This window comes from Suricata suricatta, chromosome 2 (assembly GCF_006229205.1).
Source record: "Suricata suricatta isolate VVHF042 chromosome 2, meerkat_22Aug2017_6uvM2_HiC, whole genome shotgun sequence".
NCBI classification, from domain to species: Eukaryota; Metazoa; Chordata; class Mammalia; order Carnivora; family Herpestidae; genus Suricata; species Suricata suricatta.
The window spans coordinates 177,974,950-177,998,869 of NC_043701.1; the positions used below are offsets into that span (position 1 = coordinate 177,974,950).

A 23,920-nucleotide genomic window follows, 5' to 3' on the forward strand; every position below is an offset into this window, starting at 1 on the left:
TAGTTCCACAGTAATTCACATGATAACTGAATTTTTCTAGGTCAGGCATAGAGTGTTTTTTTTTTAAGTTTATTTATTTATTTCTAGAGAGTGAGAGGCAGAGATAGGAACAGATAGAGAATCCCAAGCAGGCTCTGCACTGTTAGCATGGAGCCCGATGTAGGGCTTGAACCTACGAATCATGAGATCATGACCTGAGCTGAAATCAAGTCGGATACTTAACTGACTGAGCCATTCAGGCTCCTCTCAAGTGTTTATATTCCAAATATACACTATGGTGGAAGCTTATGGCTGTGTGTAGATATTCTGTCGCCTCCTAAAAGAGCATCACACAGCAGTCACACATCACCTCCTCGGTTTCAGGCCCCAGGTTGAGCCACTTCTTGACATCCCTAGGGCCGAGACACTTTTTTATACTTGATTACATTTTATGATTGCATTGGTATAAAGACAAATGGAATGTAGACTAGATTGAGGCCATCTTTTTCTTCTAATTTTAAAGAAATTAAGACATTCTTAGGGGCCTTTGAAAGTCACATGGGACCCAGGAAGTGTGGCCACCGCATCTGATTGATGAGTCTGTCTGCCCTTCTGGGTTGTTCGGAATAACTAGCAGGTCTGAACTCACCACCCCCCCCCCCAAGGCCGTTTGGGAAGGAGGAAGGACATGATACTTTTGTCCACCACAAGCTGTTTCAAACTGGGAGTGAGAATGGATTCTGACTTACTTTACAGCTTCCTGGGGGACAGAATCGATTGGCCAAGGGGAGAGCCACCCCAAGTCCACATCCTCAAAGCTGGGCTCAGTAAGCCAGGCCACCTGTTAGCAACAATGGCTCACAGCAAGCTGACCTGTTTGGGTCAAGGGTGCTCACAGAAGCCTTGTTGAAAAGAAGTTTAACGTTGGGGGGACAGTGCACACAGTCCCTGGTTGGATTGAGTTGAGAACAGTAGGCAATAGTCTCACTTTGGTGTTCCCATGCTTTTTCAGAGTGATGTGAGGAGGAGGGCGTACACAGAGCAATACTGAGGGCCCAGGAGAATTGGGACTTGTAAAGGGGAGTTTGACCTACAGCCTTCCAGTAGACTTCCTCACCCTCTCTTCTGAGCATTATCTCCGTGTGATTAGGTTAACAGTACACATTGGCAATGCAATTTTACTTGCATGTTTATTCTAACTGATCTCAAAAGAACCGGTATGTTAGAGAAATATTACTACTTATATTATTTGTTGTATTGTAGTGTGTTATATTCCTATTTTGTAAGTTAGAGAACTATTTATACAATGAGATGTAGACTCTTAAACTCTTTAAGTAAGAAATCTAGTGGGAGAGTGGATTCTGCTCTTTATCTCTTTCATGTAGGGAAATGGGAGGTGGCAAAGATCACTGTTGGCTCAACAGAAAAACATTCCAGTTTTTCTCAGAACATTCTAGAATGCAGAATGCCAATGTAAATATCATGGCCAGGGCAACAAATAAAACAACCATTAGAATTACAGACCCTTTCACTAGACAGAAATAATCTGTTTATTAAATTTGATTAGAAATTTTATTTTCAAAGACAACTTTATGAAGCAAAATAGTATCTGTTTTTCTGTATCTAACTGAAAAGAAGGACTTTTTCTTACTGTTTCACCTCACTGAGATCTTTCTCCTCGGCAGCAGCGAGGAGCTGATGGAATGTCTCCGGTTAGCCAGCACGGAAAAGAGCAAGTCTGAGCAACTCCATACTTACAATAAGGGTCAGAAAACAAAAGAAAGAATTTTGATAAAAGAAATGTGAACATATATATTTTGCATCTATAGAAACAGATCTTCAAAAAAAAAAGAAACATCTTCATCTCTAGTAAATTAAAATTTATTATAAAAGTTCTTTAGGATAGAAATACATTACTCCTTAATAAATTCCTACATTAAGTGGGCATCACCCCTATTCAAAAAATTAAAATAACATTCTTTTATGTATAAGACATTATTTTCTGTTCCTTTTACTCAGTTCCTTTTTGTCTGGTGTTTTGGTATTTCTATTTTTACATTAGCTATTAAATTATTAGCTCTTGATTAGCCTATACTCAGGGACAGTAATATAATTTTTTAATATAAATTGGTACTTTTAGTATATTCTACATACATTTTCATGCTTAAATGTTTCTAAATAAAATCCATCTTATTTTTTTTATTTTTTATATTTATTTTACTTTTGAGAGAGAGAGAATGCAAGCAGGGGAGGGGCAGAAAGAGAGGGAGACACACAATCTGAAGTAGACTCCAGGCTCTGAGCTGTCAGCACAGAACCCAACATAGGGCTCGAACCCACAAACCGTGAGATCATGACCTGAGCCAAAGTCAGCACTCAACCAACTGAGCCACCCAGGCACCCCAAAATGCATCTTATTACTAAAGACAAGAACAGAAAAAAAAGAGCACTAGTTATTATTTCTAAGAAAAATTTGTCTTTGGTTATGTTAATTAGGGTATGTCAACATTTCCTAAAATATGTTGTGTGGAGTCCGAATTCTGCAAGACAGAAACCCTGACACAGACAAACCAGACTTCTGTTTCTGAATCTCAGAAACTTCAGTTGAACTAATGGGACAAGTTTTTGCTTTCACTGTAGTTTTACTTCAGGACAGCTAAGGGATTTCACTCTGTCAATGAGCTTATGGATTCCCAAAAAATGTTAAGTATCACCCATTTCCTCAAATAATCTGACCAGGGAATATTTTAATTTCCCAGGAAGCAACTCTTAAGAATAGTATTTGGCCTAATATGTATTGGGAAAAGGTAGAATTCTAAATTATTGAATTCCTACATGTGCTACTATGAATAATTCTAAACAAATTTGCCTTTGGACTATTAAAAGAGAGACTCATTTGTAAGATTAGGCCCAGGTTCTCATCTTGTTTATGTTGTGGTATGACAGCTCTTTCCTCCTTCCCTCCTGCCTCCCTCCCTCCCTTCCCTTTCCTTCCTTCCTTCCTTCCCACCTTCCTTTCCTCCTTCCTTCTTTCCTTGTCTTTCTTTCAATCCTTCCTTCCCTTCCTCCTTCCCTACTGCCATCCTTCCATCAAGGAGCTCTATGAATATGCATTAACAATCACACGTTGCTGACAGACTTACTGTCACGCCGCCTTCCTTCTCCAACTTCACCCACTACCGTGCTTCTATACCCACAAAATATTAATCTGATTCTTCTGGAATGTTCTCTCTAGTTTTTGTTTGTTTTTGTTTTCTACTTAAATAAATCTCACTAAGATTTCTTGCATGGGCTATGGAACCAGGATTTCTAATTTCAAATACCAGTTCCTCAGAATTGTGTGATCATGAGCATGTTACTCAACTGCTTTGTGCCTTAATTTCCTCACCTACAGTGTGGGTATAAATAGAATATATTTGTCTATAATACACCCATGACTGTGCATATACATGTATTCACACTGTTATTTATATATACACATCTACACACACACACACACACACACACACACACACACACACACACATAGATACACAGATATGGTTGGAAGACCACTGTGGAGGTTAAAGATGCTTACTCATCATTTACTTAGTGCTGGATCCCAGGAAGTCTATATAAATGTTAGCTCTATAATAACTATCATCATCATTGTTGTCATCAAATGTTTGCTTTTTGCTGAAGAGAATTGATCTAGAGAAACTTAAACACACTGAGAAGTGTGTTTAAATGTTTGACTTTCAAATGTCAGCATCTGCATGAGGCCTGGCCTTTCTCCCAGGGTGGTGGCCAGGTTCCAGGAGTCAGTGTCCTGAGAAATAGGGCACAAGAGCATGGCACTTCCCTTACCCTGGCTCCTGCCACACTCCATTGGTCAAGAAAGTCGCAAAAGCCCACCCAGATTCGAAGGGATGATGCAGAGGCTCCTCCTTCCGACATGGGGCTGTCAAGGTTCCAGAGGGCTCGAGGAACTAGAGATATTTTGTAGACATCTTTAGAAAATACAGTTGACCATGATCCCCTTCTTTGGCAGCACCTCACTCCTACATCGGTTAGCATCCGGTTCCTCCAAATGCATCACCCACGAGGTTTCTCTGGTCTCTAGTTTCTGAAAGAACGTGCGGAAATTTTTCCATCAGCTCTTACTATTCTTCCCACTTTCTCTGTCCTTGCAGATTACATTTTAATGCCTTTCACATGCTTGTGGAAGAAGAGGAAATGAGTTCATTTAATCAAATCACGTTGCATTTGAAGACCCCACAGGTTTCCTTCCCATGTGAATTTGCCCCTCCTTTCACTCTGTCTGGGGCAAACCCCCTTCCCTCATGATCAACCTGCAGAAATCATCTTCCTGCTTCTTCTTTTTTTTTAATTTTTTAATGTTCTTATTTATTTTTGAGAGAGAGAGACAGCATGAGCAAGGGAGGGTCAGAGAGAGAAAAAGTCACAGAATCTGAAGACAGGACCCAGGCTTTGAGCTAGCTGTCAGCACAGAGCCTGACACGGGGCTCAAACCCACGAACCGTAAGATCATGACCTGAGCTGAAGTCGGATGCTTAACTGACTGAGCCACCCAGGAGCCCCTCATCTTTTTGTTTCAAAGCCAGTCCTCCATGAACTGATCTCCCAGAGTGGATAAAATATCTGTCACGGATAGTGTTGTTAAACTCCTAGGAGGTATTCCTTATTCCCTGATAGTGCAAAGTGTGTGGTTTCTTCATCCTGTCACTGATTATAAGTCCTGAGGGATGAACTCTATCAACTTTTGCACCTATTAGGCTTTCAGTGAACATTCTATGGTTAAAAATACCACTATGCTGGCAGCAAAGAAATGTCTTTAGTGCTAGAAAGAGCGTTCTGTAATCTCCAGATTACACCATACTGGGCAACTCCCATGGCTGTCCACAAACGCATGGCCATTGCATCCAGATGGCCCTCAAGTCAAGGATTCCCTGAAGCTCTTTGGCTGTCGGTGGGACGGGGGAACGTGTGCAAGCCTGAGAACCAAGCTTCTGCCTTTCCCCCTCGAGAAGTCAGATGTTGCTGCTTCCTGGGGTCCTCTGGCACTTCCAGGAAGGAGTAAATCCATCTTCGATGTTCCAAGACCATAGATCTCTCTATCTGCCCCACCCAGAGGAATTGCGACATCAGCAGTATGTCGGTCCACAGTAATAGGATCAAGGCCATATTCTGACATAAATAAAGGTCCATCTCACAGTAGCCCGCTGCTCTGTCTCCCCAGGAGCCTGGATGGCCGTGAGGCTGGTGAACGGCACAGGGAGGTGCTCAGGCCGAGTGGAGGTTCTCGTCCAGGGCACGTGGGGGACCGTGTGTGATGACCTCTGGGACCTGGCCGAGGCCACAGTCGTGTGCCGCCAGCTGGAGTGTGGCCAGGCCGTGGCGGCACCCATCGAGGCCCACTTCGGGGCAGGCTCCGGGAAGATCGTGCTGGACGACGTGCAGTGTGCGGGCAGCGAGAGCCACCTGGGGCAGTGCACGCACAGGGGTGAGGCCGGGCACAACTGCGGGCACCTGGAGGATGCCGGTGTCATTTGCACAGGTGAGCAGCTGGCCGCCAGCCCTCATTTGGCTACTCTTATCCCCTCACTAGTCATTCTCCACACACACAGCCCAGCACGGGCCAGAAATGTCAGTAGGTCGAGGCAGCCACTGATGTTGACTACACCCTTTCAAAGTTCTGCATCAGCCTGACCATTCCCTTAACTAAAAAGATTGCTGAGTACGGCTCATGATCACAGATCCAGGCTCTGATGGGACCTGTTTGGCTTGAAAATTCAGACTGAACTCAAATTCAGCCAACTCAGAGGATCTGGCATAAAATTCCAAATTCTTCCATTTGTGAAAATAAATTAAAAACAGAAGTTCAGGCTCAAAACGACAAGTTCTTTTATTACATTCACCAGCTGGATCTGATAAAGAGCTGACCCTTTGGTCACAAAACAGCTTTCCAGTTCACATAGTCCCCATCACTCAAACCCCTCACTTGTTTTATTCCCACGGCTCTTGGAAACTTTCAAGTGTGAGTTTGTGACCTTTGGGTGATGGGCCAAATTTGTCAGCTGGTGTTCCAGGCCCTCCACATCTAGGTCTGGTGACCTTCCCAAACCTGCCTGTCCTTCCAGTTGACTCTCTGCCCCACAGAATCTTTCCTGATTCTGTCAGGCAGCTGGAATAACATCGCTAGAAATGACAAGCTCTGCCAGGCAGCACCTGGCCTGTCCTGAGCTACACCCCTCAACAGCGAAGGTCCCTGGGGGAGCACTGCCTTCTGAAGCTCCCCTGGGACACTCAGCATTTGCTGTCTGGTCTCATGGTTCAAATCCCCAGGACATATTAAGACCCTCAAGGACAAGGTCTCTGCTTCTCTCTGCCTCCAAACTCCCTGAATCTAGAACGTTATCAGTAAATAGTCACTAAATAAGACACAATAATATGCACAATCTTTCTTCATGTTGACAAGTGCTCAGTCCACAGCTGCTCTGCCCACAGGTAAGACCTGTCTTACATTTGGTCTCATCTACTAGACCTGGCATGAGGTTCAGGGTCAGATCCTAGTTTGGTTCCCAGCTTCATTATTCACTCATCTTTTCCTTCATGGGTATTGACTGAGTGTCCACCATGTGCTGAACTCTATGCCAATAAACACTGGAGCCACAGCAGAGATCAAATGCCCCCTCCCCCCATGCTCTTCCTTCACGGAGTCTGTACCCTAACAGGACGGACAGACATGGCATATGATCATCCTCAATTATACGACCTCAGCCAGTTAATGTCATCTCTTGATCCCATTTCATCTCGATTTCCCTTTGTAAGAGTCAGAGTAACATAGAGAATTGAATAATTGAGAATTGGATGTGACAATGTCCAAATGTCTGGCGCCAGACAAGCACTCACACAGTTTTTCTTTTGGCCAAACACCAACTAAAGGAGGCTGTGTGAGAGGGATGGGGTTCAAAGGGTCTGAGCACAAGAAATTTGTTTCTGGCTGGCCTCTCTCCAGATGAATGATATTGGCCCTCACTCTCCGTGTCATTAGAACAGGCTCAGTGGATTTCATGCTCCCTAAATTTCTATGCCTTTGGCATTCTGTGACTAACAAGGAGAGGATTGGCAGCCACGTGGACTGGCTGAATGAAGCGTATGGCTCTGTGGGAAGGCAGAGGTGGTCGTTGAAGGACGGAGATGTAGGTCTTGTACTAGAAACTGAAGGACCTTTTCCCATCTGACATTTTTATTATGATAATTTTCAAATATGCATCTGAGTTTGAAGGATTTGAAAATGAGCTCCTACCTACCTAGATCACACAATAAATTTATCAATCCATCTGTCATCCCTTTATTCAGCCATCAACCCAACATATTTTTAATTAACATTTGACCCATTTTCAGGTCCAGTTAGATGAATTTGGGTGATTGTGTGTGGTTATATAATCACCACGGCAGTCAAGATACAAAAGAGTTCCTTTGCCCTCGAAGGTTTCTCACACATTTCGGAGTTGATGCCCTCCTCCCTCTCCCGCACTCCACTTCCAGGAACTGCTATGTGAATCTCCTTGCTTTGTTCAGGTGAAGTCATGACACACCTGGAGAGATGACAGCCATCTGATGGCCTCTCCTACAGCAGGCCGCATGGGGCAAATTGTCTCTGAGCTTTGCTTTTCTGAAGGCCATGTAGTACATGTTTGTTCATCAGTAGGCAATAATACTATTTTTGGTCCTAAATGAAGATCTTGTGCCTATGAGGTCACTGGCCTTAGAATACAGTGTCATGGTTATTCCTGGTGAATTCTGCAAGAAGACAGTTGGCACCCTGAAGCAATTGTATCTTCTCCCAATGTTCTGATGGCTTCCAGATGACTGTCTTTCCTTTCTGCCCACCAACAGCCTACGAGAACCTACTTCCCACATCAGTGGCTCAACACCCACCTTCTTCTGCACCTTCTGGTAAGACTGATTCTCTTTAAAATATGTCTTTTGAACAAGTTTGTTCATTCAACAGTGAATGAGTGAATGAATATATGTCACTAAGGATACATGTCACTGGGGTTATATATAGCAATAAACATAGCTGATCCTCAAGTAAGCTAAAACCATGGGGGAGGGAAGAAACTGTTACCAAAAAGTGTAGTGAATGCTCTAATGAGGGAGCACAGAATGCCATGGGTTCCCAGAAGAGAGTCTCCATCCAGATCCAAGGGGGCTTAGCAGGAGCTGAAGGGTGAGGGGGCAATGGAATTATGTCAAACAGGGAAGAAATCAGATGGACCCCCTATCAGCTGCAGGATGGGAGACACTAACATGTGTTCCAAATTAGAACGTAGTGCTGGCCAATAAACACACAGAATTAGTGAGCAGTGAGGTGGCTCTTTGAGATGGTTTTCTGCTGTAGTCAGGGATGAGCAATATTTCAGGATATTCATCCCTGAGTTAGTTTTTTTTTTTTCTCTTCTTTTACAAATTAGGTCTAATCTGAGGTCAGATAGGGCAGGAGTAAGACATCAGACTCCTAAGTCTCAACTTAGCTGTACAGTCCAAAGATTCAGGAAGGAAAGAGAGGAGCCATTATCACTGCCTGGGGTTTGAGCATCCCTGGTAGAATTGTGCCCGGCAGGTGCCATAGCTGCTGGCCATTGGCTGTGGCTTTGAGGGTGTGGTGATTGCCAAAGGTGCCATTGTTTGCTCTGTGAGTTCAATCACATGAATTTGCACCCTACATCTTTCTATGTTTTTTATAAGTTCACATTTTTTGGTATCTGTCCAAGCTCTCTTCTTCACCTCCACTTTTTTAATTTAGGTATAATTAACATATAACATTATATTAGTTTCAGGTCTACAACATGATGATTCCATATTTGTATATATTGCAAAATGATCACCATAAAAAGTAACTTATCTAGAAATGGGTATGGATAAGCAAGTGTATAAATTATCTATTGCCATGTAAAACCATCCCAAACACAGTGGCTTAAAATGACAATCATTTATCATTGCTCATGAGTCTAAGGGTCAGCTGGGCAGTTCTGCCAATCTAGGATAGGCTTGGCTGGTCTTGACCGACTTGGCTGGGCTTGCTCATGCGTCTGTGGCTAGCCAGCAAGTCAGCCAAAGACCGCCTGGCCTAGGATGGCCTCCCGCACATGTCTTACAGTTTCATAGCTGTTATCTGAGGTGACAGATGCAATGAGGTCATGCGTCTTTCATCACCCACAGGCTAGCTCAAGCTTATTTGCATGATTAACTTACTGTTCCCATGGAGTCAACTGAAGTCTCTCATGCCTCTTGGGGCCTCGGTTCCACATGAGTGTTCCATTACTTCTGCCATATTCTACTGGCCAGTGCAAGTCCCAGGCCACCAGCTTAGAATCAAAGAGTAGGAAAATAAGCTTAACCTCTTGGGCAGAGCTGCAATGTCACATTATAAAGAGTGGGGAGATCAGGAAGAGAAGAACTGTGGTCATTTTGGTAAATACTCTACCACAAGCAAGCAATCTTAAATAGAATGTAGATAGGAAAGACATTATGGGCTTCACAAAGCAAATACATGTAGAGAGTGGCATGGAATCTCACGTGACAGCATGAAGAGTATGAATAACAAAGAGAGGGCAAGTAAGGAAAGTTAGGCTGTGCAGCAGATAGTCCAGTCATCAAAGGGCAGAATGAATGGCCATTACCCTTGACCCCTGGTTCTTCTCCAGGAGGCTGGGCCCCTCTGCGGCTGGTAGGTGGCCACGGGAGGTGTGCAGGCCGCGTGGAACTCTTCTACCAGGGAGTCTGGGGGACAGTGTGTGATGACCTCTGGGACCTGCCGGAAGCAAACGTCATCTGCAGGCAGCTGGGGTGTGGCTGGGCCATTTCGGCCCCAGGTGAGGCCCACTTTGGGGAAGGCTCTGGGAAGATCCTCCTTGACAATGTGCACTGCGGGGGAGAGGAACAGCACCTGGAGGAGTGCTCCCACAATGGCTGGCTTTCCCACAACTGTGGGCATGGAGAAGATGCTGGTGTGATCTGTTCAGGTAAACCCCTGCTCCCCTCCCTGGCAGAGCCCAGCGTTGGCTCTTTCCGGGAGAGTACTTTTCCTATTGAAAAGGAACCAGTACGTTACTTGCTTACAGCAGATATTTTAACCCCTCACACTTACAGATGCTGAATATTCTATGGCCACACCATCAGGTAAGGAAGGCGATATTTACACGTGCAATTTACCCAAACTTTGGGGAAGAGGTTCTGCCGGAAGTTGGATATGTCCTTCTCCATGCCCATGGAGGGACACAGAATCACCTGACTGTCCAGTGGGAGAAATGGATAGTACATTAGAAATCATTTGATCCAGCCTCACTTTCTACTTCTTCCCCATTTAACACACAGGCAGCAGATTTTAATCCCAGACTTCTATATAGCACTTTCAGGTTGTCAACTCTGGGGGTTGCAAGGTAATGGCAAAGAGATAAGGGTGGGTAGGGTAGGGGGCAGTTAAAACATAAGAGGTGGGGAAGGATATTTCCTACCTGGGGGCAGATGCTGATGGGCTGGCCCTGGCCAAAGTCAAGGTGACCCAATTCTATCCCCACTCTCTCCATGCCTCTATCTTGTTCCTGGTGCCCCCAGAGCTGCTTTTGCTGTTGGTTTTCCTGCATGCTCTCAGTGCCAGCACCCAGAGTTTTCCATGCCAGTGCCCTCTCTCCTTCTCAATCCCCCACATTCCCTGATGCCATGTCCTCAGCTTTTGGTCAGACAATGGGTCATGTGTAAGGCTGAGTAGGAAAATTCTGATGAGGCTCCAGGCACATTCCCTCCTGGGCTGTCAGCTCTGGCAGGTGGGAATGGATTGGTCCCAGGAAAGGGTCTCCAGAGGGCATGAAGGAGGATCCCCAGCATCCTTAGGTGCTGACTCACTATTTCTGAGCAGCACCAGGTCAAAGGAAGTGGTGAAGCAGTGCCTCTTCCTATTCTTACCTCAAAGTCTCATAACTCTGGCCCTTGGGTCACTGGAATTGTCTATGGGTGCTAGAATTTCATGTCCTTAGTTTTCCTAACCTATAAATTTTAAGATATCTCATTTGTGTGTATGACAAGAGGATAATCTATAAAAATCTGGGAAGGATCTAGATCAGTGCTTCTTCCACCTCCTACCTACTAACATCCGCAACATGCTCACCCCCCAAAGATGACTCAGCAGTTCTGGGAGGGACCCCACAGTGTATTTGTTATGAGTTCCTTCAGGGTATCATGTGAAGGTAGGATGGGGACCTCAGTACCAGCTGACGAGCCACATGTCCTTTGTGTGTTTGACAGATCACCCACTGGCTGTCATAGCAGGAACAGTGGTGGCAGGTGAGACTTTGGTGTCCTTGGCTGCTCTGACCACCATCTACTAGCTCAAGTCCTGAAGTGGCTCTCCAAGAAAGTGGAGGAAAAGTACTATTGCCCTATCTGGGTCATTCCTCTGAACCCATGTTCTGAGTGGGTTCCATTTCTGTGTCGTCAAAGAAGGCAGTCCAAATAATCAGGTGATGCCAGCCTGCATGGTCTCCAGCACGGGCCCTACATGTGGAGGACAAACATGTAGCTCTTAACACCGCAATGTTGCCGGGCACTACCCAAAAGCATCACTTCAGAGAGCTGCCACCATAATCACCTTGTTCTTCTTCTCCACCCTTTTCCCTTCTCTGACAATCTGTCTTCCTTGTTTGACCTTTCTTTTTCATCTTCTATTTCCCCACCTCTTATTGCCTGTATCTTGGGCTTCCAGAAGTTTTGCTAAGCTTCTCTTAGCACCACTTGGAGATAATGGGCTAAAATAATACTGATGCCTGGAGGGCCTGGCTGGTCTTTCTATGGAAGAGGCACACGTAGATGACCAGAGCCAATCGAGTATAGGTCCAATTCTCACACAGCCAGATAATCTGATGGAGAAAGCCATTGTCTCAGGTGTTACCTTTAATTTTGTACTGAGTATCAGACAGATGGATAGACAAACAGACAAGCAGATGGAAAAACGAATGAACAGGTAGGTGGTGAACAGGCAGACACAGATGATGTCGATGTTGGAGGAGTGGATGACACAGGGCAAGTTCTCTCCACTCAGTAGTGGGTTTTTAATAGTGTAATGTTAATAAATTTTCACAGATGACAGATGGAATACTGAAGTCTTCATATACATAGAGGCTACATGTAGGCTCAGCTTTAATTGGGAAAATGAAGCCGCTTACTCATTACTACTGGTGGCCTGACAAAAACCAAAGCCACAGAACCCACCACTAGGAAGTAGCCAGAGGGAAAGCTCGTGGCTAATATTGGATAACAGCTCGCTCTGCCCAGCAAGGCCATGTCACTGGTAGAATTCTCAAAAGAAAGTGAGAGATGTTTCAAAACACTCACACTTTCCTGCCCTAATTTCCTAAGTTTGCAAGAGTTTTTAGACTGTCATGCATCTGATATGTCCTTACACAATACCCACAAGGTAATGACCATTGAGACCTTTTTTGTAGGGAAAGAAACAAAAGGAAAAGAAAGCATAACTTACAAAATGAGTGAACTGAACAATGAAAAAAACTGAAATTCTAAAATACCTTTCTGTTTTTAGCAAAGCCGTGTGGCGGCGTTATCACTAACTCATCTGGAGCAATTAGGAATCCCCCGCGGAATGAAATGCATGACAATATAACCTGTGTGTGGGAAATCAAGGCAAATGCCTCTGACCATATACTGCTGGCATTTCCATACCTTAAGTAAGTCACGAGTACATTACTTTAGTACGTTGTGCAGTTTAAAGTTCCAAGCATCTCCCCATGCTTGATTCTCATAAGCAAAAGAGTCTTTCACGCCCTTTTTAATTTTGAAATAATTGTAGACACACAGGAGTCACATAAATAATAGAGTCCCACACACACTTCCCCCGACTTCCCCCAATGGTGGCTTTTAAATAACTGTAATACAATACTGTTGGCTAGGCCACAGATTTTCTTCTGTTTTCAACATTTTCTACACCCCCGTGTGTGTGTGTGTGTGTGTGTGTGTGTGTGTGTGTGTGTGTGAGAGAGAGAGAAAGAGAGAGAGAGAGAGAGAGAGAGAGAGAGAGAGAGAGAGAAAGGGAGAATATATGTTTCAGTATCTGGTTAAAGATGCAGATTCCATAAATCCCTCCCCAGACCTAATAAATTAAGGAATTTTAGGGTTTAATATAGTAAATAGTCAAAGTTGATGTCATTCACAAATGAATGTCTTATGGAAATTAATTCCCAGGAACAACTTAAATTATTTATTACTTTTGAATTTTGCTTAGTCAAAAGATGACTTAGGGGCACCTAGGTGGCTCAGTCAGTTAAGTGCTAACTTTTGATTTAAGCTCAGGCCATGATGTCATGGTTCTTGAGTTCAAGCCCTGCACCCGGCTCTGCACTGACAGCACAGAGCCTGCTTGGGATTCTCTCTCTCTGCCTCTGCCCTGCTTGTGCACTCGCTCTCTCTCTCTCTCTCTCTCAATAAATAAATAAATAAATAAATAAATAAATAAACTTAAAAAAAGAGAAGATGACTTAGAGTGGACAGCTCATCAGGCTGAGGCGTGGAAATGGTCTTCTGACTCTAACACCAGGGCATCTGGACAAAACTCCACGGTGAAAAACAAGAGCTAACAGATCCTGACTTGCACAAAGCAAACTGGGCAGGTCGCCTGTAAAGTTTGTAAATAGGTTGTTTGGAACCTGAAGCCATGGCCCACAGGTGGGCCCTTGTTTGGCCCAGCCCTTGGCCCTGGACTTCAGGCACCCGCAGTTCCAGGCCTCAGCAGGTGTCTGCCTAGTGCTTCAGCCTCCTCTTCCCTCTTCTAGGTAAAATCCCATTCCCTTAAGAAAAAGTGAGATATAAAGAATCCATGCTTTGTTTAAATGGCTGACAGGATTTTAATCTGCCCCAGCTTCATTGTCTTGAAAGAAAGGCTCTGCCTCACAGCTACCTCTAAGATCTGCTAATGGGGAGGCCAAGAGGCAGCCTCTGGTCTTTGCTTCCCTAGCCTCGACTGCACCAATGAATACTTTGAAGTCCTGGATGGCCCTCCATCCTCAGCCAAGTCCCTGGGGAAGACCTGCTCTGGTTCCTACCTCACCTACGCGTCCTCCTCCAGCTCACTGACCCTCGTGTACTTCCGAAGTTTCAACAACATAGGGAAAAATTTCATGGCTTATTATTATTCTGCAGCCAAAGGTATGAATGGTGGTTAGAAGCAGTATCTTTGGAGCTGGATGTGGGCAGCCTACCTTGGGGCCAGTTAGCACCTGGTCGCTTACTCTCTGATGCTGGACAAGAGACCTTATCTCACTGTGCATCAATCCATTCCTTTGTGTAATGAGGATAAGAGAAGCTTACCTCCTAGGTTTGTTGTGGAGCTTACCTGTAATGGCACAAGTAAAACCCTTAGCACAGCTATGGTGCATCATAAGTGCTCAAAACTCGGCAACTTCACCATGGAACTGGTTTCCTAGAAACACCTCACAGTAGTCAGCCCATTAGGAAGCCATTTCTAGAGTTACTCTGAATCCAGTTCTAAGTGGGTGGTTTAGGACCTACAGAAGAAGAAGGCATGGTCTCAGTCTAGGTAGGGCTTGTGTACAACCTTGAAGTTCAAGACAAACACACGTGATGCAATCAGAGGACAAGTAGAATATACTAAATGAAGGCAAACAAATAATAGACCAGAATAGACTAAATTGACATATGCATGCATCTCAGCAAAAGACATTAGAAAAGAGAGAAAGAGAGACACAGGCTGTAAACACAAAGGAAAGAAACATAGGAGGAAACAGCCTTAGATTTGTCTTTCAGCCTGCACAGGCTGTGAGTCGAGAAACAGGGAGGGGGCTCAGCAGGTGAGGGAGCCGTACGAGCACAGAGCTGGGATGTATAGGTGGTGCGGCGAGAAGGCAGACAGAAGCTGAGCCAAGTTTGGTTTCTGATGAAGTACAGGTTCTCAGGGCTCAGTAAGCACAAGGGTGATCAAAATAACAACGGACATTTACTGAATGCCTATTTTATGCCAGTTTGCCCTGAAAGTACCTTACATGTGCTCCCTCCTTATCCTCACACAAACCCATGGTTCTTCCCCTTTTCCAGATGAAGAAACTGAGGCGTAAGAGGGTCAGTAATTGTTCTGAGGTCCCCCAGCAATGGGTCCCACACTACTACCACTAAGAGAGGAGAGGCTATCTTGTGGACCTCATGTGCCATTCTAGCATCTGCCCTGGTGGTGATGCAGCTCAGACCAGTTTCCTACTCTGTTAGCAAGTGCTGGGGAGGCTCATGAGCTGGCCTGGGACATGTGTCACAGAGTGAATCAGAGAAAGTCACTGTCACTGTGATTGAACAGTTACTGACGAGGTTTCCTTGTCTTTGCAGAGGCAGTTTCTCGGACCCCACATCTAATCAGTGAGTCACATTTACTATTGTTACGTCATCTTCATTCTTCATTCGTGTGTCTTCTTCTGCACCCCATTGCTGGTGCTTTTACTATCCGTCATAGTTTGATCTCTCTTTTACATTTCCAAATTTCCTATATCAGTCCTGCTAGCCGAGAGATTCTGTCTGCACATGTCTTGCACAAGTTTGATGCCCATTCACTGTGGAACCAAGTTACACATACCAACAGTTGGGTCTCTGTAAATTGATAACCATCAATGTGATTTCTTCTTTTCTTGCTTTTATCAAAGACATTGAGATGCACCTAATCAAGCATTCCATATTTAGTGAAAGTTAACAAAACAGCAGCATTTGGAAGAAACACCTTTTTCCCTGGAAGGATGCCGTGCACGTTCACATTTTGACACACAGTGGCACAACCTAAGTGTTGTTACGTTCCCAGCAGCGGGGCAGAGGAAGGGAGTATTATTTCAGCTGGATCCCATGCATCTGATGAACAAGATCACATGTAAACAGAGTTTGATTTCCGGCGGGGACCACTTATTACAAAGATGCCAGGGAGAAGGAACCAACAGGAATCTTGGTGTTTAAGAGAGGCAGCCATCTTGACTTGCCCACATCTTCCCTTTTTACCTGAAGGGTCTCATCTTGTATTCACAGCAATCCCGGTGACAACACCCAAGACAGTGATGGCAAGACCAGGTAAGCCCTGGGATGCATTCATTCATTTACCAAGTATTCTTTCCTCATGGCACCTGCATTCGTACCTGCTTTGTGGGCAGGAACTGGACCAGCTGAAAGTAGTTCATCTCTTTGCAAAGGGGCCAGTTGACTCTATGCAGATTTTTAGGGCCATCCAAAACTCTTGGGATCCTTCGGCTCTAGCCCCCAGGGTGAGCAAAGCACATTTTTTTTCAGTAGTTTTTCAGAGTCATCAAAGCCTGAGCAGCCTGCAAGTGCCTTCTAGCAGGTTCTATCTTGTCTGTATTTGGCCACTCCTGCTCATAGTTAACCTAGATCTGTGCATCACGAATAGCCTTTTTCAAAATGAGTGGGCGTCAAAGCCGTTCCAGAGGCAGTGAGATCGAATAGCAAAAAAAAAAAAAAAAAATGTGAACTTTGGGATCAGGAGAGCTCAGTTTAGATCTGCTAGTTACCAGATGTGGGATTTGGGGTAAATCATTTGACTTCTCCAATTTTCAGTTTCCTTATGGATAAAACCGCTATACAGGGACTCTTAGACTCCTCCTGAGTTATGGTACAGGTGAAGATGAACAAACACACACACGTGCAAAAGCACTTTACAAACCCACAGATCACTGTGAATATTATTTATGTTGCTTTCTGCATTTAGCTAAAACAGATTGGCACATACCTCTGACCCAAGAGATACTCTATTAATGAATGTTTTAGGCTAAATGTTATTTTGCCAAACTTAATTACATATTAACTTCCGACGAGGAGGTTGACTAGTTGACTCACTGACTGTTTCATGGGGTTCTCCATCCCTAATGGTGGCGTCAAGGTGCAGAGCTCAGCCGGCTCACGGGCCATGTGCTGTGTCCCAGAGGGCAATGCTTACCAGATCTCTGTCTGCAGGGAACTGGCCAGCCCTGAGGCTGGTGGGCGGCTCAGGTCGGTGCTCAGGACGCGTGGAGGTCCTCCACAAGGGAGCTTGGGGCACCGTGTGTGATGACCTCTGGGACCTCAATGAAGCCGAGGTCGTGTGCCGCCAGCTGGGGTGCGGACGGGCTGTGTCCGCCCTTGGGAAGGCCCGCTTTGGTCCCGGCTCTGGAGACATCTTCCTGGATAACCTTCAGTGCTCTGGGGTAGAGCGTTCCCTGGGCCAGTGCGCCCACTCGGGCTGGTTGGAGCACAACTGTGGCCACCATGAGGACGCCGGTGTCATCTGCTCAGGTAGCCCCTCCCCTTTCAGACGGTCACTGCCAGCCCCACCATGCTTTGAGACCCCCCAGGTGGAATTCAGAGCGGGCCGGGGACAGGTGGCATTCAGGCTTTGCCTTAATTTGAGAATTTAGTTATGGGAATTTTTTAAAGTTTATTTATTTATTTTGAAAGAGAGAGAGCATGAGCAAGAGAGGATCAGAGAGAGAGGGAGAGAGAGAGAGAGACAGTCCTGATGCAGGGCTCAAACTCACAAACTATGAGATCATGACCTGAGCAGATATCAAGAGTCAGATGCCTCACCAACTGAGCCACCCAGGTGCCCCTTTACATACGGGAACGGGAATTTTTAAGGAATTTATCTAAAGGTCTTTCATTCAGAGGCAGTGAGAAGATGTCAAGCTGGACAGACTTGAGTCTGGGTCCCAGAGCCAGCACTGACATTCAGACTGCATTTGGGCTACACTTAAGCTCTCAGAGCCTCAGTTTTTCCATCTGTAAAATTGGAGACTGATTGCTGTCTTGCAGAAATGCTGAAGGGATTCGAGCTGTCTATGTAGATGCCTGCCAAACAGACTGCGCATTTGGTCATTTGTCTTACCCCCTCCCCCCTCAACACACCAAGGGAATCAGTGAATTAGAATAGCTCATTTTAATCGCCTAATGACATTACAAATTTTTTAAAATACTTTGGCTTTACTTGTGTGCAAAACATTAGTAGAGAGTAAGGTAATCACCTCTGGAACATCTATCAATAACCCTGTCTGATAATGAGATGCCTTTCAGGAAACTAAGAGTTGTAATACCTGGTGTGATTTGAAAGATCAGGAAGTTGACTGGTTAGTTGGAGTTGTCCATGTGAGAAGCGCCTCAGGCAGATGTCAGCACCTAAGACGATACTTAGAAGCTTTGTCTGTTGGTGTGTCCATCTGTCTGTCTGTTTGCTTCCTGGCATCTAGTGACGTCTGGCCTGCCTGACCTAGTTGCAGCCCCAAGGGCCGCGTGTTATTTCTGTTTTCATGTTCTGGAGGATGACTGTCTATCTAAGCTGCCCTCCATGACTCCCCAAAGTCAAATTCATCTGCCACAAAGTCGGCAGTTTGAATGACACCCCACACCCCCAGGTGCACCGTACAGCTGCCCGTTCCCTCGCCAGGCAGGAGTAGGGTTCCAGAGGGGGACAAGCTCTCTGTTATGTCCACAGATGAATCAGGTCCTGCCAGCCCTATGTTGTTTAATGGGACTAATCCTTCCCCTATCAGATCAATAAACCCTTGCAAGGATATAATTAAAACTTTTGTTTTCAATGGTTGAAGGCAGGATTTCTGAAAAATACTGACATATGTGTTCTTTATATAAACAGATGCTGAAGAATCACTTATTAACAGTCCAGGTAGGTGACAACTTTCTCTTGATGGGACTCAAATATTCACTGTTTCTGATTTTTTTTCCCCTTGGGCTATTTATTATCTCCCAGTTCTAAGTTCACTCTCTTCCTAATCTGTAGAAGTTTTTGTACCATGGGATTATTATTTGTGACTTTTTTTACATGTGGTAATGGCTGGGTGTGTGAGTGCATATATGTGTGTGTGTGTGTGTGTGTGTGTGTGTGTGTGTGTGTGAGCCCATATTTTTTAGAGACACATGCATGAGAGAAATGGCATTTCAGGGTCTTTTGGCATAGCTATATGCTTTTCCCTTTGGCTCAAAGGCCTTTTTCCCCACCTCTTCCTTGGTCCACTCCCTCTCACTGTTTTTTGTTTTTTTTTTTTTGGTTTTTAAAAAAAATTTTTTTTAATTTAAATTCAGTTTAGTTAACATATGGAGTAGTCTTGGTTTCAAGAGTAGACCCCAGTGATTCATCTCCTGCATATGACACCCAGTGCTCATCCAAGAAGTGCCCTCCTTAATGTCCATCACCCATCTAGCCCACCACCACTCCCCCTCCAGCAACCCTCAGTTTGTTCTCTGTACTCAAGAATCTCTTATGGTTTGTCTTTCTCTCTGTTTTTATCTTATTTTTCTTTCCCTTCCTTATGTTCATCTGTTGTGTTTCTCAAATTCCACATATGTGAAATCTCATGGTATCTATCTTTCTCTGACTTATTTTACTTAGCATAATACATTCTAGTTCCATCTGCATTTTTGCAAATGGCAAGATTTCATTCTTTTTCATCGCCAAGTAGTGTTCCACTGTCTATATGTACACCACATCTTCTTTATCCATTCATCAGTCAATGAACATTTGGGCTCTCTCCATGATTTGGCTGTTATTGATAATGCTTCTGTAAATATTGGGATGCATGCACCCCTTTCAGTCAGCATTAGGGTAGACTAAAATTAATAACTCAGGAAACAACAGGTGTTGGTGAGGATGTGGAGAAAGGGGAACACTTTTGCACTCTTGGTGGGAATGTAAACTGGTGCAGCCACTCTGGAAAACAGTGTGGAGGTTCCTCAAAAAATTAAAAATAGAATTACCCTGTGACCCAGCAATTGCACTACTAGGGATTTATCCTTCTCAGTGTTTTAAGAAGATTCTGTCCAAGGGCCCCCTTTGATCTGTTCATAACATAGCACCTCTTCTTCCCTTCACTGCTTTTATCACAGGGTGCAGTAGGCATGGTCCTAGGAACTGCATGTGATTGGAGGACTTTAGGCTCCCTGAAGGCAGGAACCATATCTCTTAGCTTTGTAGCAGCATCATCAGTGCCTAACAGGAAAGACAATGAAGGGCTTTGAAATGAAACTGAACTAGCTGAAGACCACACCCCTTGCAGCTCAGGAACACACTAGAAATGTGAGGACCAGGCCCCAGGGCTCAAGAACAAGCATGTCTCTTTGCAACCCCATAGTCCTCCTGGTTCCAGTGAACCTCAGGCGGGTCCCTTGGGAACTCATACACTCACCAGATCTCTGTCTGCAGGGGACCGGCCAGACCTGAGGCTGGTGGGCGGCTCTGGTCGGTGCTCAGGACGCGTGGAGGTCCTCCACCAGGATGCCTGGGGCACCGTGTGTGATGACCTCTGGGACCTCAATGAAGCTGAGGTTGTGTGCAGACAGCTGGGTTGTGGACGGGCCGTGTCCGCCCTTGGAAAGTCCCACTTTGGTCCAGGCTCTGGAGACATCTTCCTGGACAACGTGCAGTGCTCCGGGATGGAGCCCTCCCTGGACCAGTGCTCCCACTTGGGCTGGTCAGAGCACAACTGTGGCCACCATGAAGATGCCGGTGTCATCTGTTCAGGTAGCCTCTGCTGTCTGAGGCAATGATTTCTAATGCTGTTCGTTAAGACACTTGAAACTCTGCATCCCAGATGGAATTTTCATCCATCCACCCATTCACTCATTCTTGCATGAAACAATCCTTGAGCGTCTGCCCTGCACCAAGCCGTGGGCTCACACCCATGTCTGGCAGCACATGGGAAGTCTAGAATGTTCACATACCCAGCACAACCCGGGACATTACAATGCAGAGTCCAGGGTCCCGCCCCCAGAGATCACAACTAACTAGTTTAGGAAAGGGTACTGGAATCTGCATTTTCACAAGTAATCTGGGTGATTCAGCATAAGAGGTGCCATGAGTAACCAGCTCTGCCTGCCATGGGGCAGAGGTGACCCAGCTGCTGTGTCCCATCTCCCTTGGCCAGAGACCCTGCCAGAGGAGGGCGGAGTCTTGTGCCCAGATAGTCCTATGTCTCCCCTTCACTCCCCATCTGTACCCTCTCCCCTCTATCTCTCACCACCTCCTCCATGCTTTGGATTCACTAAAGAGAGTGACCTATTGCCTTTCTTTATGCATTCAGATGCGGAAGAAGTGCCTCCTCCCACCCCTCCAGGTATGTCCATATCTTTTTCTAATCTAGACAACTTTCCAATCATGTTGTAATATCCAATTTACTTATCAATGTGAAGAACCAGACACTGTTCTGAGCCCCTAATATATATAGCTTGTTTCATCCCCCCAGTAACCCTCTGAGGCAAGTATTTTTCCAGGTAGGTAAGCTGAAACATAAAATGTTAGCAATGTACCCAGGGCTAGCCAGTAGATTTGAACTCACACCATCAGTGTTCTTGGTCACCAGTCTCATTGACCACATTCTTTCATTGGCCCTGGCTACACAAAGACCAAGTAAAATTAGCACAAAGATGGGGAGACATTTTGCTCAGATTATTGCTAATCCTGCAAAAAAGACATTTTATGTTATATTTTACAGAAGAGACGTTTGAGGCACAGAAAGGTTGAGTAACTCTCCTGAGATCACTGAGCAAGTTAATGGTGGAACCAAGTACTGAATGATCGGTCTGCCCACAAAATACACACTCTTGGGGATCTTATGACTTGTGACATTTTTCAAAGATTTTATAACGTAGTGTCTGAGTGATACTCATCTGTAATAATAAGATTAGCAAAACCAGACCAACACATTCAATGTAAATTATGAAATGATACTGGAGGTAAATGAAAAGGCATTTTGCTTCATTTCAATAGACATTCCTGAGCATTTGCACAGCAGCTGGGCATGATGCTAGGGTATCTGTATGAATTAATTTATTTAATCCTCACAGGTAAGGATTAAAGAGATCCACAAGCCTGCCCGAGATAACCTGATTAGAAAGAAGCAGAGGGGCACCTGTGTGGCTCAGTCAGTTAAACATCAGACTCTTGGTTTCAGTTCAGGTCATGATCTCACAGTTTGTGAGATGCAGCCCCACATCAGGCTCTGCACTGACAGCCCAGAGCCTGTTTGAGATTCTCTCTCTCTCTCTCTCTCTCTCTCTCTCTCTCTCTCTCTCTCTCTCTCTCAATTAGTAAACTTGAAAAAAAGTAGCAGAACTGGACTCTACAGACCCCCATCTCTTGCCCTTTGAATGATCCTGCCTGCCCCCGCACAGCCTCAGAGAACTTACAGAAGTCATAAGTCATTGACAGAAGCATCCTTCTTGGAACTTGCTTGGAGGAGACTTTGATGTGTTCTGAGTGTCCCTGGGGGTGGACCAGCTTTATGTGTTGGGGTCACAAGTGAGAGGGAAGGGCCATCCAAAATTAAAAGGCCATCATGGATGGGGCCAAGAGCAGTGGGTGTTTAAATGAAGGCCTACCTGTAGTTTTTCTCTTTTTGTGTAACTCAGCTAACTGAAGAGTACAGAGATGATGGGGAAATGAGGAAGACCGTGTGGAGTGAAAGGAGCCATTCTGTCTATTGCTACTCCACAAACATAGTGGTTTGACACAATGAGTATTCAGTTACATGTCATGTTGTTGTGGGTCAGGAGTTCAGGCATTGCACGGACGGGAGAGTCTTCTCCACGTAGCACCGAGCAGGATCGCTCGGTGCTGTTCACCTCAAGGCTGGTCTGGAGAGTCAAGAGCAGCTGCGCTCACATGCTTAGTGCTTGGTGGAGACAGCTTGAAGGGTGGGTTCAACCAGGGCTCCCTTCCTCCCCAGGCAGTCTCTGGGCATCTTCACACAGTCTGCATCAGGGTAGCTCAGGGTGCCATGAGCAAACCAGTGTTCCCAGAGATAAGTGGAAGCTTCTAGTCCCTTAAGGCACGGCATCAACTCTGCCATATTCTGTTGGCCAAAACAGAGGCCACCCAGCACCCAGCAAGGAGACCTAGATCCCATTTAGTGATGGAAGGCATGTCCAAGAACACGTGACCTTCTTTAATCCGCCACAGGATGGTAGAAATATTCACTCAGCACTGTCAAACTTTCTCAGTCTGCACTAAGTACATTGATATTTCAGAGAAAACCCTTTACACATCACCAACTTGTAGAAGAAACTCAGTATTCTCCCCATGTATGTCAATATTCTCACCCTTTTTTTTTCCCTTTCTAGGTCTTTCCACAGCTTCTCAGGATCATATAACAGGTAGTCACTTGTTTTAAGTTGAAATGATAACTTCATGCCGAGACAGCCCTCACAGCAGATGCTAGGCGGTGTGCCTAGACGTGGCACAGACAGGCTGGAACAGCATGGGTGAGGGGCTGCTTGTCCACTACCCACACCAGTCCTGTCATGGCCCCCGCCAGGAGAACACCAAGTGGGTCAGGACCTCAGTCCATGGAGCCCATTGGTCTCCACCACAGCCTTTACAAAGGACATCCATTAATGCTGCTAAGGCTTGTAAATACTGACTTTTTAACCAAAGGGGCAGGCTGGAAAGAGGGTGGATCTGCCCAGGTCAAAGCAGGTAGGCAGGAAGGTGACAAGAGACTAGAAGGGAGTGTGGCTGGTCCATCAGCCTACTTTCTGGGTACAGTCTTGTAGGAGGCAGCCATGACAGGCACCAGCTTACAAGTAGAGGTTTCAGGAAATCCAGTCCCAACGGGATTTGGGTCTTTCTGACCCAGCCCATTTGTAACTACAACCAACCAGCAGCAGAGAGGTGAGATGCCTGGGCATCCACACCTCCCGCTATCCGTCGCAGGAAAGACCAGGAATCTTGGGATTCCGGGAGCATCACTAGTTAGTTGGGCACAAACAGAAAGAAGAAAATTAAGCAATGTACTAATTTAAGGACAAGGTCAACAACACATGTTTTTAAATTTTCTCTAAAATAATTTGAATATTCTAAGATTCTGCTTTCTTTTTTTTTTTTTTT

At 45.2% G+C, this 23,920-nt stretch overlaps 1 protein-coding gene across 1 annotated transcript in view; it reads left to right on the plus strand.

Annotated features, from left to right (window-relative positions):
• The window catches only part of LOC115276511 (deleted in malignant brain tumors 1 protein-like), a 104,831-nt gene that overhangs the window by 33,239 nt on the left and 47,672 nt on the right, over positions 1–23,920 (plus strand). The window contains exons 19-32 of the mRNA XM_029920556.1: positions 5,219–5,536; positions 7,882–7,941; positions 9,693–10,010; positions 10,138–10,167; positions 11,290–11,328; positions 12,581–12,725; positions 14,009–14,199; positions 15,388–15,417; positions 16,069–16,110; positions 17,008–17,325; positions 18,677–18,706; positions 20,240–20,557; positions 21,117–21,149; positions 23,155–23,187. Of these exons, the coding sequence (XP_029776416.1) occupies positions 5,219–5,536; positions 7,882–7,941; positions 9,693–10,010; positions 10,138–10,167; positions 11,290–11,328; positions 12,581–12,725; positions 14,009–14,199; positions 15,388–15,417; positions 16,069–16,110; positions 17,008–17,325; positions 18,677–18,706; positions 20,240–20,557; positions 21,117–21,149; positions 23,155–23,187 (1,905 nt within the window). The remainder of the gene's footprint in view (positions 1–5,218; positions 5,537–7,881; positions 7,942–9,692; positions 10,011–10,137; positions 10,168–11,289; positions 11,329–12,580; positions 12,726–14,008; positions 14,200–15,387; positions 15,418–16,068; positions 16,111–17,007; positions 17,326–18,676; positions 18,707–20,239; positions 20,558–21,116; positions 21,150–23,154; positions 23,188–23,920) is intronic.